Genomic DNA, 15,339 nt, shown 5'->3' with positions numbered 1-15,339 from the left:
AGAGGGGGTGCTACGCAAGCGTCGGTGATAAAGAGGTCATCTGTCCTGTCCTGAATCCTGTCCTAATTCCTGTCCTGAAGTCTTTGTTTGCCATACCTTTCCTGGAGGACCCTTACCAATTCCTAGGCCTGAGAGTTGGTTTTCACACCATTCTGGGTAAATATAAATAAATCTGTGTATGCGCTTATCTGCTTTTCTCTCCATCCTCTCCCTTTCATGCAGTGTCATTGCAAAGTATAAATGAATGCATTTTGATTATTTGAATCTTCCTTCTTGTGAGAGACAGAGTTTGTTCTGTATTGTGTTAGTGGTTCACATGAATTTAATCTGAGATAAAATTTAAAATACATCCCAACTGTCATCATTTCCAATTTGTAAGTATACTGAAATGTTATGACACTTCATTTATCAACTAGTTCAACTAATGGTCCATTGACCAGAAGAAATAACTTTAAGATCAGTGAAAGATTAGTTAGGGACTAGAAATAACTAATCTAGAGAATTACAAAAACAGGACCCCAGCAGTTATTGCTAGTGTGTTGTGAATGAATTTATGGGCCCAGGCTAGTATTTGGTGTTAGATTATCCATTGATGGTAACCCGCTGGATCAAGCCCAACAAAGCTTGTATGACCCTGTATTGCATCCCCAGGAAAGGCTCACTAGATGGTTGCATGGGCTCACAACTCACACACTGTGAAGTGTCGAGTCATAGTCAGCAGGTCCAAGGTACAATCAAATACTGGGGCAGGTGCAAACAGTGTGGAGTGTTGGTATGGCGCAGATCAGGAGCAAGCCAAGTGGGCATTGGGAACCGCAAAGACCCAGGGAAGAAGCATGGCGTGTGATATGCTATTAAGTCCCACCTAGGACAAGGACCATAGAGCACAGTGCACAACGGTTCCCCATCTCAGGAACAAGTCGATGTAATTCAGAGATCGGATGAATTGCAGCTCAGTAACGGAGCCAGTGGAGGGGATGTAGTGTCAGCAAATCCCAACTTACGAGGAAGCCTACAGAGCATGGAGGGGCTACTACCTCCTAGTTTAGCCAAGTCCAGTGGCCTACGGATTCCCATGCTTAGGAGCCCTTACCCCCAAGTTTGCATGCTGCTTCCCATAAAATTGCAAAACTGGACTACAGGATAAGAACTTCAAAATGCAAACAAAATGGCACCGGCAATGAATGAGGGTAACAATTTGAGGCCTAGGGCCAGGCCAAAGGAGGGCTGTGCCACAGGTCCACAAGCGTGTCATGAAATCTCGCGACAGCAGACCAGTCTCATGACGTTTGCCGTCTATAAAGGTCAGTTGAGCCTTTAATCACATCTAACTCATCCTGAACACAAATACAAGATATTGATACCACGAGGTTTACATTCACTCTGTATCTTTCAGGATGTACAGTCCCCTGATGAAGGGTCCAATGACCTGAAATGCATAGGGGTGATTGACTCAATATGTTGAGTATCCGAGTTTTCAAGAATTTGAGATAATTCTCATAGATGCATGAATTTGATTTATCAATATGATGTCATGAAAACGCAATAAAAAACAACTTATTGACTTAAAGAAATCAGGAATATTTGTGGACTTTGTTCAAAACCAAGAAAGATTACCACATTGGAGTGCAACAGGGGGACACCAAGTAACGTTTAACTTACGTGCATTTACAGAGTATTGACTTGACTCCCTCAGGCAAGAGGGGATACCGATGTGCACCCAAGAAATTTTAAAAGATTTACCACAGATTTAATACTTATCTAAAACAGTGTGCCTCACTATTCCCTGTTCATTTTGAAGGCATAGATCTTACCACAACAGAAAAACGTGTCACCCAGTGCTAAAGAAATGGATGAATGTATGACTGCTGAAAAAGTGTTTAAACTCACGTCCAGCTGCAGCTCCAACTTGTTGATCTCCTCGCTAGCCTGGTTCAGCTGCTCCAACTCTTCCTGTGGGAGGAAAGGTTAACAAATTACATTGTTAAGTGGGGTCATGGATACCCTTTGAAAGTCCTAGATGCAGTTTCCAAACTACTTTATTTCGGTCACAAAGACCATAAAAGCACATCAAAATACACAAAATATATACAATTTCTCCATATATATTGCACAAAGAGAACATGATTCCACATTGCATTGTAGGCAAATCACTTCCAGGGGCCCCCATAATCCAAGGTATGATGAAACTGAATTATCTAGGGGCCAAATCCTAGTGCAATTCTGCAATGCTTTACAATAGTCTCTAAAAGCATCAATCTTCAAACTTCATTTCAGTGCAAATGTTTGTAATAAATAGTTCAAACCGCTAAAATGGCTGAAGATGAGATTGGAAAGGGTAGACTATTACCTTGTTAAAATGTCGCTAAGTTAAAATAGTCCTCTGCACGTACCACATAGAATTAAGAAAACGGGAAACGGCAAAAACAATTGGTGAGTGGGACTCTTATTTTAGTACTCTATATGCTTCGGCACAATGCACAAAGTCCAGGTTCTTGCAAAGTTAAGTGAGCCAACGCCGGCGAGATAACGCATATGCAGGACAAAAGAAAAGAACGTGTAGCTCAGTTTCTTCCATGTCGTTGCAGGTGGGGCATTCACTAGAACGAGTCTTGGACCATTTGGTTGTGTTGGCATGGAGAGGCAAGGTCCCTAATCTGAGCTGCATGTATAATTTCCTAGCCAAGGTTGGTTGGATATCATCCAGAAAAATCCCAGTTTATATTCATCCTTTATCAATAAAAATTCTGTGGTTAGTCGGCCACAATGTGGATTTTCCTGGATGGCAGAGAGCCTATGAGATTTATAGGCTGTTACCAATTCCAACCTTGGGTTTAGGAGACAAGACTCCCGTGGTGATCTCCATAGGTCCGCTTTCCCCAGCTGAGTACAGCGATCCCTAACATGCTTATTTTGGTAGAGCCAGGGATGCTCAAGAGCTCTTTGAGCTCGGAACGATAATTGGGCAGTTCTGGGGTCACCCGGAGACGGCGCCAAAAAGTCAGAGGTCTGAGAGCCAGCTATTCGTTGGTGGGCCTAATACCCAGGTCCAGTCGCAATGGAGTGAGAGGTGTGTTGGGTGGAAGAACTAGTAGCTTTCTCATGAAATTATTCACCACTTTGTTCAGACTAGTGCTAGGGCGATGCCCCCACAGTTCTGCCCATACATTGTGGCACCCCCACTTGAGTTTTGTAAATTTCAACTATTGGCCCCACTGGTTTAAATGATGAGGATCTGTACTGTTTCATAAGCCCTCCCAGTGTCTGTGCTAGCTTAAGGCTGGCCTTAGCCATCTGCGGACCCCACTCTAGATGCTCAGTCAGAGTGCCGCCTAGATAGTCGAACACCGTCACTCTGTCAAGGGGGAAGGCATTCAAATGTGGATTTGGGCGAGATGTGTCAACAGGATTAAACACCATATACTTGGTTTTGGAAGAGTTTATCTCCAGCCCCCGGGCCTTACAGAACGTATCTAAGCACTCTAGAGTGCGCTGGATTCCCATTGGTGTCTGTGAAAGTAGGAGGGTGTCAAACATCAGCGCTGGGACCTTGCCCGATGCTAGCCTGGGTGCATCATTATCCTGAACTTTTCTGAGTTGCTCAATGACACCATTAACAAATAGGCAGAACAGGGTAGGTGCTAGCACACAACCCTTGTGTACCCCCTTGTTAACAGGAAAAGGGGGAGTAAGTTTGCCATGTTTCCCAAATCTCACTTGCGCGAAGTTTTCTTCATGGAGCCTCACCAGAATGTTAAGGAGGTAAGATGGAATCCCCAAGTCTCCGAGTACCTCCCAATGTTTCTCTCTGGGTACTAGATCGAAGGCAGACTTCAGGTCTACGAATATTAAGTAGAGGCTCCCACCCTCTATTACCACAGTTTTCCAGAAAAGAAGTTGGAGTCTGAATATCTGGTCGATGGTTGAGATGTTTTTCCTGAATCCGGATTGATAGGGGATCAATATCTCCTCTTCTTCCATCCATGCCTGGAGGCTATCAAGGAGAACCGCACGAAGAGTTTTTGGGATACATCGATCAAACTAAATCGGCCTATTGTTGGTAATACGGGACAATTTCTGCCCCACACCAAGTATCGGGGGGGTCATGGCATTCACAAATTGGCTTGAATAGGGTCCACAAATATGGACCCCAGATTGTTGGTTCCTCTCCAAAAAAGTCTCCTGGTAATTTATCTAGGCCTGGAGCTTTGTTGCTTTGGAGCAGGATTATGGAATTCGTCACTTCAGATAAGGTAATTTCCCTCCCCACCCCCTACCCTCTGGCATGACTCGGGTGTTACTTTGAAATACAAGGGCTTCAATTTCATTTTCGTAACTGGAGTAGAGGGAAAGAAAGTGTTTATCCCACACTTCAGAGGCAATATTTGGCTCAATTGCTGACTTCTCTTGGGTGTCTCCCATGCTCATAATGGCCCAAAAGGACTTCATGTCCTTATTCGATAGTGCAATTTCGAGATTGTCCCATCTGTCCAGTTTCCACATTTTCCTCTCCTGGCAAGTGATCTCTTTGTACATAGCCCAGGTTAGTTTAATGCGTGGCCTGTCCTTTGCCTTCACAGCATCCAATAGGCTTGGCTTTGCGGCATTTGGTATTAAACCAGGTACATTTGGGCTGAGTATTTGGCCTGTTTCGTACTGTTGGGAAGAATATGTCTTCCAGTTTTGATGCTAGCTCTTGATGAATTGTGGCAACTTTCCCAGCATCCAACATCAGACCCTCTGCAGATGTTACCTCCCACATTTTCATCATAGATGGAATTATTAGTTGGTAGGCTGACTGTTTCTCCCACCTGGCTTTCATTCTATTATTTGTTAAACTTATCATACTATTCACGGGTGTGGAAGTGCATGTGGAGTTGGAGAGACCCAAATTCGGTGACTTCAGAACCCAAATCAGGGCATTATGGTTGCTATCCTGCCTCGTAGTAATGTGGAAATCACTGACTTTTAGCCATAATCGGGTTTCCACCAGAATGTAGTGTAATCCAACAGAGAAGCTTGGCCTACTCTGTTGAGCGTTGTCTGCCCTGGTGTATCCGGTCTTGTTCGGCCATTGCACGCTCTTAACAAATGTACAAGAGTGAGTGAGTTAAATAGCAATGCCAGAGGGGTCCATGCTTTGATAGATTGAATTTGTGGGTCTGGGATTAGCCATTGTGGTCTTCACCAGGGGAGGTATTGCTCGAATCAGTAAGGAGTTCGAATTGGCAATTAAAATCACCCCCCAACGATAGTAGGAAGAAAAAGGCCCAGTTGATCTTCGGTAGCAGATTCTTGGCCAGTGGGAACGGGTCGAGAGTAAACCTTAATAAGGGCAATTTTTATCATGGGAAGGGAAGGGGAGCAAGACACACTGTATGTTGGAGCATACATATTTTCTTTGTATGCCTTGATTGTACAAAGACCACGAGTAGGCGCTTGATTCATGAATGGATCCTAAAAGAGGTGACCCATACTTCACTACGGACGTACGATCTTATTTCTAGCCATCGAGCACTAAATGAAAATTACAGTTTTAGGTAAAGAGAAAAATAGGTGAAAACAAGACCATTCACAGCTGAGAGTCCTGTAGAACGCAGGTCACCAGAACTTTTAACTCCATACTTCCCTTCTAACTCCATACTGTACCACTGAGCTACCACTTGTCAGTGATGTTTCCCTGCCCCCACACCTCTTAAGTGGGAATGAAGAAAAGAAGTTAACAAGAAATCCACACACTTTAAAGGTCTCTGAAGTGTAAGTACCTGAAAAACCGTATGTCCAAACGTTTGCTTTATTGGCTATGGATGAGTACAGATATTTTCTTACAAGTTATTTTAATGCACACACCCCACCAGCAAGTATGATATCCTGCCTAGCTCAGCACATCTACTCAGACCGGCCTCTGGGCTGGACTCTCAATCATGCGGAAACACATCAGAGATTCTCTTGCTCACTGGGGTGGTGACATGCACAGACAACATGCGTACCTTGCGTGACCTCTCTGGTAAAAGGCCCATTACCTCCTCACCTGCAAAGCAGCAGATGAAGAGAGACTCAATCTATCCTGCCCATAAGGTACAGCGTCCATTCTGTAAGGCTCGTACCGGCCTTTTCCCCCTCTTTTTGCAAGACAATGTTTGTTGCCATTATGTTCTTAGCCCAACCACGATCGTGCACCCTTAAGTGCCTGACCCTAAGATGGCGGCTCAGAGGAGAGATAGGCTCCATTACACCAAGGTGCCCCCAGGACATCGGTACCGCTGACTCTGCCTTTGTGTGCCATCAATGCTGCGGCAGTCCTGGAGAAATGTGTCATGGGAGTGCTTTTGTGTGTGCGTCTGTGTGTATGAGGGGGTGTGTGCGGACGCACGTGTGTGTGTGCGCATGTGCGTCTATGAAAGATTATGTTCACATTTGTGCGTGCTTGTGCATGTCTGTGCGTGTGATGGTGTGGACATGTATTTGGGTGTTTTGTATTAGAGCATGTGATCCTATGTGTGCTTGTGTTTGTGCGCACAGATGTTTCTGTTTGTGTGCTTATGTCTGTGCGTATGATGGTGTGTGCATTTGAGTGTTTTTGTATTAGACAATGGGATTGTATGTATGCTTGTGAATGTTTCTGTATGTGCGCCCTCTTTTCGCTTATGAGTGTGTGCGCACATTTGTTGTGTGCTTGTGCATGTCTGTGCGTGTGATGGTGTGTGTGTGTGTGCGTGCATGTATTTGTGTGTACGTCCTTAGGTATTTTTGTTCTGGAGCATGTGATTGTATGTGTGCCTGTGTTCTTGATAGTTTCTGTATGTGCGGGTCTGCGTGTATATGAGAGTGAGCGTATTTGTGTGTGCTTGTGCATGTGTGTGCTTGTGTTTGCGTGTGCATGTATTTGGGTGTTTTTGCATGGGATTTTATGTGGGTTTGTGTTCTTGGATGTTTCTGGCTTTGTGCTTGTCTGTGTGCGTTAGTGCGCATTTGAGAATGTGTGCTCACATTGGTGTGTGCTTGTGCATGTCTGTGCGTGTGATGGTGTGTGCACGTTGGTTTTGTTATTTTATGGCAGCCGTTGTCCTGGATATTGACTTTAACTGCCTGATGCCTAACCTTAGGATGGCCACCAGATTACCAGTTTACAGTACAGTCCCATGCCTGACCCCAAGATGGCTTCCATAGTGGTCCCCTACACGCTGTTTTACTTCCCTGGGTCAACAATTGGACATTGACCAGACCTTGAACCTATTCCCTAACTTGCCTACACATCAGGACTTGGACCCTGCGGAACTTACCCCAGTCTATGGAGAACTAGCGATTTGGCTGATGCCCGGTAGAGCTACCTTCTAGCTAAAGAGGAGATGGGTTGTGGACTCCCCCTCCCTGACATCACCTACCCAGCCGGACCTTGGGCAGATTTCCCCCTCGTCTCTACATCCTGTCTTCCTCCTACCCCTTTACCCTATCCCCTTTCCCTTCCTGCTCCATTCACATTGTCCTCTATGTTCTATAAATGCTTTTCTTGATACTTATGCAATTTTTTAACTGATGAAATTTGCAACATTATTGTCCCTCATGTCAAGCGGTCTGATTCCATCGGGTCTAGCCAGCGCTATATAATAACTCATTAATTACATCTGTTCCCTTTTAGTACTCCTTCTCCCTTTGACTACCTTCCTAGCTCCTATCCACTCTCCCCTGAATCTCTCACCTTGCCTGCTAGTCTGCCTAGCCCCCTGTCCTTTGTGCCCTTTGACTAAGACCTCCTTCTCCCCTTGTTGGGGAAAGATCCAATATTTATACTCTGGAGTCTCAGCGAACCCGCTGAGAGAGTCCACTGCACCAAGGGAGCCACTCACAGCTGAGGTATGGTTTGGCACCCCTTGCCAAAGCACTCCCTCTCCCCTTTTTGGGAAAGAATCCAGTGTCTCAGAGACCCCTCTGAGAGAGTCCACTGCGTAAAGTGAGCCTCCCGCAACAGAGATAGGGAAGTGATATCAATTCCCCTGGGATCACAGCTTACTGGACTTTGAACGTTGCTTTGACTCGTCTACCGGTTGGTGTCCCCGTCGCCCTTCCCCTCCTCTTTCCATGCGATGTCCTTCACCCTACCCTCCTCTCTCCCGCCTTCATTAACTGTCTACTTCCCCAGCTCCTTCGCCCCTCCCCTGAATCTTTCCCCTTGCCTGCTTTTCCCCTTACGTATTTGTGCTTATTGTTTATCTTGACCTTACAAGTAACTATGTTGCCATACTCTAATAACTGTGTAACCTTTGTAACAAAGTAACCTGTAACTATGATCTGCTGCTCAAGTAAAGCGCTCTGATACCTCCAGGTCTAGCCAGCGCTATATAAGACCATTAAAATAAAAAAATAAAAATAAAAAAAAAAAAGAATGATTAACACAGAATGTACTTTCTTGATCATTTTATTTAGCACAGACAAGACTCAGAAAGTCACAATGTTCTCTATAAGAATAATCCCGCACATGCTTTGTAGAAAATTCTGAGATGCAAAATAAAGAAAACATTAGAACGGTCAAAGAAATAATGATAAAAGATAGTAATAGTTGTGAGATATATGCTTTAGCAAATATTACAAAAGGAAAGCAAAAAGGAGTCAAATATAAGAACACAAAACAGCAAGGCCAAGTATCAAAATATTTGGCAATTAGAACATTTTCATCCACAGTATTTATTTCAGATATAGCAGCGGGCTACCATTATTACAGCTGCCAGTATTGTCAAAGGGGCAGGTATTTCAACTAATTTTACAACAAGACAGGAATTGCCTGGTTATCGTCAGCTAGAGATTGTGTTCACTTCAAAGAAGGTGTTGACCACCATGTGTGACAAAGTCAATGCACTGTTTTTAATATATGCCAGTCAACCCTAAGGAAGGCTTCTTACTCCCAGAAGGACAGGTACATTATAATAAAGGCTTGGACATGTAAGTGCAAGCTTATATTCCCCCATAGTGACCTTTACCATTAAAGGACACTATAAACAATAGACGGTCCATAGGATTACATGGGCCAGCACCAGGGTAAACCAGAGGTTGGGAGCTCTATTATGGTAGAATAAATAGGTCATGTTTGGTATCAAACAACATGCCTCCTCTCCCCGGACATGAATCTCATCTGAGGAGGATGTGGCATGCATCCAGGTGGCTACCTTAGAGGTTGACAACCCGGTTACCCCAGCCTTTACTGTGCTCTGGCTGCCAGCCCATGCTTGCTGCTGCCAAGACAGGATCCCAACCCCCTGCCAAGAGGTATGAACTCTCCCAGAAGTCAAAAACAAAGTGCTGGACTGGAAGGAGGTCACATCTCACTCTCCAACAGGATGGCTAGTGAAGTGGAACATCAAGGCAGTGAGCTTCAATGGCTGCACCGCCTGTGATATGCAATGAGGCTGCCTCCCAAAGAAGGAAACAGCCCCCCGCCACCCACAGGCACATTTGCACCTGGGTAGCAGGCAAAAATAGGTATTCGAGGTGTACACAACAAGAAGGCTAGCCACACCTCTAGGGTGGGCTACCTGGTCTTTACAGATTAGGAAGAATTTGGCAGAATAGTGGGTTTTGGGTAGAAAAGGTGACCTACACCCCAGATGCGGTCACTTCAGGGGCAAATTAGCGGTCACTTCAGGGGCAAATTAGCAGCTAGGGCTAGTAGCCCATTGGTCCCCACAACCCTAACGTCCCTAAATCTAGGATTTAAGGGCTACCCCAGATACTAGAATCTCGGTTCTTCTCCGACTTGCAACAAGGACAAAAAAAAGAGACTTGTGTCTGGACAACAGGAGCTGCACAAACCAAAGGCGAAATACTTTGCACCTGTGATAACCTTCTTGGAACTGCACGACCGAGGCTCGCCCTGGACCAAAGACCCCCCAGACAGAGGGATCCCTTTGAGAGCCAAAAGGCATCACCAGACTTCCGTGGACTAGTGGCACTAGTCCCCTGCAACCACAGGTAAAAACTATGTAACAAACAAAGAATTGCTGACGACTGGGCCCTTCGAGCGATCGCCTAGGAGTAAATGGTCCAGTGCATTGTGGGAAACGTAGTCCAGAACCCCACAAAGTTTCAGGCAGCTACTGTGTTCCTCAGGTCATCAGGATGTTGAAATTACTTTTTTAATGTGATTACCGCTGCAAAGGCTCGTAGGTCGCCAGTTCGGTAACCACCCCCCTTTACTCAACGCTGCACCTCCAGGGAACGCCACAAAACCGTCATCCAACGTCAGCATTGGCTTCACTGGTGTCTTTTTGCACCCAGTTTCCCACCAGTACCTTATAAGAAGTAAAACCAGCTCTCCTGCGGCTCCTGCTTCAGCACCAAGGTCAGCCAGGACAACTCTGCACATGGGCTTCTCGAGCCAGGTAAAATCAAACTGACTGTTGTGGCTTGGCTCTGGAACCGGCGTCAACTTACGCTTCATGGGTTTCACACAACTAGGCCCGCAAGTGAACGATTGTCACTAGTGCTTTTTACCATTGACCACAATGATAACGTTTTGCACTAATTTAATATTGCTTCTAAAATCCATAACTCTGGTTATTCAAATCATTTTGTTGTTTAAATGTATATAAAAATCGGATTTTTATAAATTGGTGTTCGATTTCTTTCAAGTTGTGTCAATTACTTATCGTCTGTGTTGGTACTCTGAAATGCTTAATGCGTGTTTCTCTAATACTGTCAGACTGCTCTGTGCCAGTCTACCAGGACTGAGCTAAGGATTTATTATTGTAAATCCAAAGACCATCTAGGGAGGCTGCGAAGACTCTATCTCCTGTTCCCCCGCAGGTCCCAGCGGTTGGAAGTACAGCAGGCCCAAGTTCGGCGACAAGCGTGGGGTCTACTTCAGGTAAGCGGCCATTGCCGATTGCGGGGGGGGACTCTGCACCTTCTCGAAAGGAGAAGATTGCCCAGCACGTCCCACTAGAAGTCAAGGAATTGATTTGGGCGGACAAATATGTAAACATGTTTTCATTGCTTACCGACCATTACGAGATCGAGCATGTAAAGAGTCAAAAGGAGCTCATGCATCCGAGTGTTTGGCGCGCTAAAATGGCCGCCTTTAAGGTTGATGAGACCATTGGTACTTGGGGCAGAGCGTGGGGAATTTTTACTTCCATCATGGGGGAGCGCAGACCTGAGTTACTGACCGAGTTACCCATTTATCAGTCACGTATTATGGAGTATTCTGTGGCATATGGGGGCAATCAGTGGTTCTGCTATGATAATCTGTTTAGAAAAGCTAAGGAACACAACCCGTTGTTGTCCTGGGACTGTTACGACTCTGTGTCTTGGCAAAAAATGGAGAGTACAGGGATGTTGAAGGTGCCATTAGTAGGGAGTAACGGGGGGGGAATCCTCCCGCCAAAACTCTGGGACACCCTTCGGACGGGTACAGGTAACGAGTCCCACACGAAGCCGAGTGGCAACGCAGGTAAAAGGGGGATCTGTTGGAATTTTAACAGGGGCAAATGTACCAGGCCCCAGGGGTCATGCAAATTCAGACATGAGTGTGGGGGATGCGGGCAGCCATCCCATCCTGAGTCCATGTGCAGAGCCAAAACGGGTGATAACGGTGGTAAGGGAGGCGCCAAACAGGTCTAATATAGTCCGAGGGGCGCCTTTACCGACCCCGATTGATACCATGGCAATGATTCCTTGGCTCAGCGAATACCCAGATTATGCTTCCGCTGGGGTGTTGCGGAACGGGTTTTCATATGGTTTCCGCATCCCAGTGGGGGATTTTCAGGGGGTACCGGACTGTAAGAATCAAATGTCGGTCTTACAGCACACGGCGGTGGTGCAGGTAAAGATTAGGAAAGAGGTGACTCGAGGTCGTGTCGCCGGTCCATTCGATTTGCCACCAGTTGCTAATTTTGTGTGTTCTCCTCTAGGGGTGGTTCCCAAGAAGGACCCGGGTGAGTTTCGGCTGATACACAATTTGTCAGCCCCACATGGTCTTTCCGTGAATGACGCGATAGACCCGGAAGTATGTTCGGTGCGGTACGCATCTTTCGATGAGGCCGTTGCCATGTTGAATCGCCTGGGGCCCGGGACGCTGATGGCCAAACCGGACATCGAGTCAGCGTTCCGGTTGCTCCCGGTACACCCAGACGATCAGCGTCTCCTTGGTTTTCAGTTTCAGGGTCGCTATTACATGGATAAATGTATGCCTATGGGATGTTCGATTTCATGTGCCTATTTCGAGAAATTCAGTTGTTTTCTGCAGTGGGTATTCACGAGGAAGACAGGTTTTCGACATGTTATGCACTATCTCGATGACTTTCTGTTTCTGGGGGCAGCCGGGGATTCTGAGTGTGGACAGGCCTTACATGAATTTTGTGTCCTAATGAATCAATTTGGTGTGCCATTGGCGCCAGGTAAGACGGTGGGTCCCTCGACCTTAATCGAGTTTCTGGGGATCGAACTCGACTCAGTGGAAGGTTGTTTTCGTTTACCTAAAGAAAAGGTGTTAAAATTCAGGTTATCCCTTGAGACATGTATTCGTGCAACGAAAGTGAACTTACATCAATTGCAACAGGTGGTAGGTCAGTTGAATTTTGCCCTAAGAGTAATGCCGATGGCACGCCCCTTTTCCCGCTCGATTGCACAGTCCATGGTCGGCTTGAAGGAAGGACATCATCGTACGAGACTCTCGGCAGAGGTTCGCCAGGACATGCGCATTTGGATTGCGTTCCTGGCGGATTTCAATGGTCGAATTGTCTGGAATAAACCAGCAGTGTCTTCCGAGGAGTTGGGACTATGGACAGACTCGGCGGGGAGTGTGGGTTTTGGCGCCATATTGGGTACACAATGGTCGGCTCAAAAATGGCCGTCATGGTGGCATGAGTGCGGGTTGACGAGTAACATTGCTTTTCTCGAACTGTTCCCTATTCTGGTGGCCTTGAAAACATGGCCAGAAGGGTTTAGGGGTCACTCTGTGGTTTTCTGGTCTGATAACATGACCGTGGTTGAGTGTATCAATAGTCAGGCAGCACGTTGCAAATTGAGTCTAAGACTACTCAAGGAAATTGTGTTGTTGTGCATGCAACTAAATGTACTGTTTAGGGCGCGGCATGTGCCGGGGGTGATGAACCAAGCGGCTGATGCGCTCTCTCGTTTCCGTATGCAGGCCTTCTGGGGTTTTCTGCCCACAGCGGACCCGGTGGCGGCACCCTTTCCCGAAGCTCTCTGGTCTCTCGGTGCCCCGAACTACAAGACCTCGTGGGAGAGAGTTTAGCACCCAGGACGAGGAAGGCATATGAAGGGGCGTTCCGTTCCTATTGGGCCTTTTTGGGTACTGCCGGGAGGGAGCTTTGGGGTCTGGAAGAGTCTGTAGTAAGATTCCTGCTCTCTTTACGTCACGCAGGCAAGTCAGTAGCTACGGCCCAGAGGCATCGGGCCGCCATTTCCTTCATGGCAAGGGCTCATGGGATCCAGGACCCGACAGCGTCTTTCGTTGTGCAGAAAGCGCTACGGGGGTGGCAACGCCTTGAGGGTCGCAAAGTAGACGATAGGCACCCGATAGGTTTCGATAGGTTGACCCTGTTATTATCCGTGCTACCGGTAACATGTTCATCCCAGTACGAAGCAGTGTTGTTCCGAGCCGCATTTGCATTAGCATTCCATGGGGCTATGCGGGTAAGCGAATTAGTGGCAAAGAACAAGCAGGATACGATGGGGGGACTGTGCCGGGAACACATTCAGGTCAGAGAGGAGACGATGACGGTCTCGTTTGTAAAGTCCAAATCCGATCAGGATGCAATCGGGGACTGTGTAATCATCCAGAGGATCCCCGGGTCTGCCATGTGCCCTGTTGGGTGCGTAGAAGCATATTTAGCGCAGAGGGTGGCAGCATGGGGGGGGGACCTTGTTAAGACACGCTGACGCCACCCCACTGACGAGGTTTCAGTTTCAGCGGGTGCTTGCGATGTCGATTTCTGCCGCGGGCTTGAACCCCGGCGACTTTGGGACCCATTCCTTTCGGATAGGGGCTGCTACGGAGGCTACAGCCAGGGGTCTGAATGTTGATCAAATAAAACGTGTGGGGCGTTGGTCCTCGAACTGTTATAAGAGGTATGTACGGTTGCACATGTTGTGAAGCTGTAACGATGTACTCACGCTTCTTGTTTTTGTTTGGTTTTCAGTGGCGCAAGCCTGCGAGGCGGGGCGGACTGTCCAGTCGACCCGACACCGGGGGGCCAGCGGTCAGACATTACCGGCTGTGAAAAAGGAGGTGTGGGTCGTGGGCCACTCATACGTGAGGCGTGCCGCAGACGTATTCAAAGCAGGTGACATGACTCACGTGGCTGGGGAATACGGGTACAGGGTGTCCTTCTACGGAAAGGGCGGGCTCTGTATTGACCAGTTTCAAGCATTTTTCGAGGTTTTGTTAGGGCGGACAAGGTCACCGCCGTCTGTAGTCATAGTACATCTTGGGGGCAATGATTTGGTGACCACTGGTAGACGACTTCTTCTTGAGGCGATGCTTTCCACGGTAAGTTGGTTAGCGAGAAGAGTTCCAGGGTGCACAATTGCTTGGTCCCATATGATCCCACGGAAAGTGTGGCGGGGGGCTATTTCTGTTTCTGCACTGAATCATTCAGTAAGGAAAATTAATAATAAAATGAGTAGATTGTTTCGTTCAAGTACACTGCATTCTGTTTCGCATGGTTGTATTAAAGGGGACAGTATGTATTTGGGGGACGGTGTTCATTTGTCCCGGGTGGGGAATGAATTACTCATAGGAGACTTCATAGCATGGTTAAGGAGTTTACAGCATGACCTTTAGGTAGGAGTGTTTTGTGGGGGGTCCGGATAGCCGGTCAACTATCCGGCCTGTGGCGGTAAGGTCATGATCGGTGAGCAGTAATTGGAAGATCCCTATGAGGGGGCGTCACCCATTACGGATGGGAGCGCGCGGGGGAGGTGGCCAATTGGCCCCTCAATGGGGAGGCGGTCCTGTCAAAGGAGAGGCCGCTGGAAGGAAAGGAAAGGTGGTCAAGACCCCTTCCTGGATAGGAGGGGCTACGGCCCCTCCTGGGGAATTTCCCGGGGCCAGGACATCTGCGACGGCAGATGGGTAAGTTGTGTGGGGTGCGGGAGGGGGTTTACGCTACCTTTTAGACACCTCACACGAGTCCTCGAACGACCGTTAAATGGCGTCGAGTTTATTTGGGCCCCCGTCAAGTACAAAGGGAAATTGGTAAATGCACTTGAGGTACGCCTCTGTGCGGTCGCCCCTCTCACAAGTGAGGGGGGTATTTCTGGTTTAGGGATCTGACACCGGTTACGACCTTGCCGTTGGCCCTTAACGTTAGGATGTACAAT

The 15,339-nt window shown here is 47.2% G+C and overlaps 1 protein-coding gene across 2 annotated transcripts in view; it reads right to left on the bottom strand.

Moving 5' to 3' along the window:
• Nucleotides 1–15,339, bottom strand: part of SH3BP5L (SH3 binding domain protein 5 like) — a 74,814-nt gene that overhangs the window by 34,336 nt on the left and 25,139 nt on the right. For both annotated transcript variants that reach the window (XM_086924384.1, XM_086924385.1), the window contains exon 3: nucleotides 1,891–1,953. In XM_086924384.1, the coding sequence (XP_086780510.1) occupies nucleotides 1,891–1,953 (63 nt within the window). The remainder of the gene's footprint in view (nucleotides 1–1,890; nucleotides 1,954–15,339) is intronic.

The sequence above is a fragment of the Lissotriton vulgaris genome, chromosome 5 (assembly GCF_964263255.1).
Source record: "Lissotriton vulgaris chromosome 5, aLisVul1.2, whole genome shotgun sequence".
NCBI classification, from domain to species: Eukaryota; Metazoa; Chordata; class Amphibia; order Caudata; family Salamandridae; genus Lissotriton; species Lissotriton vulgaris.
The sequence above is the reverse complement of the archived record's forward strand: the minus strand, read 5'-3'. Positions and strand labels throughout refer to the sequence as shown.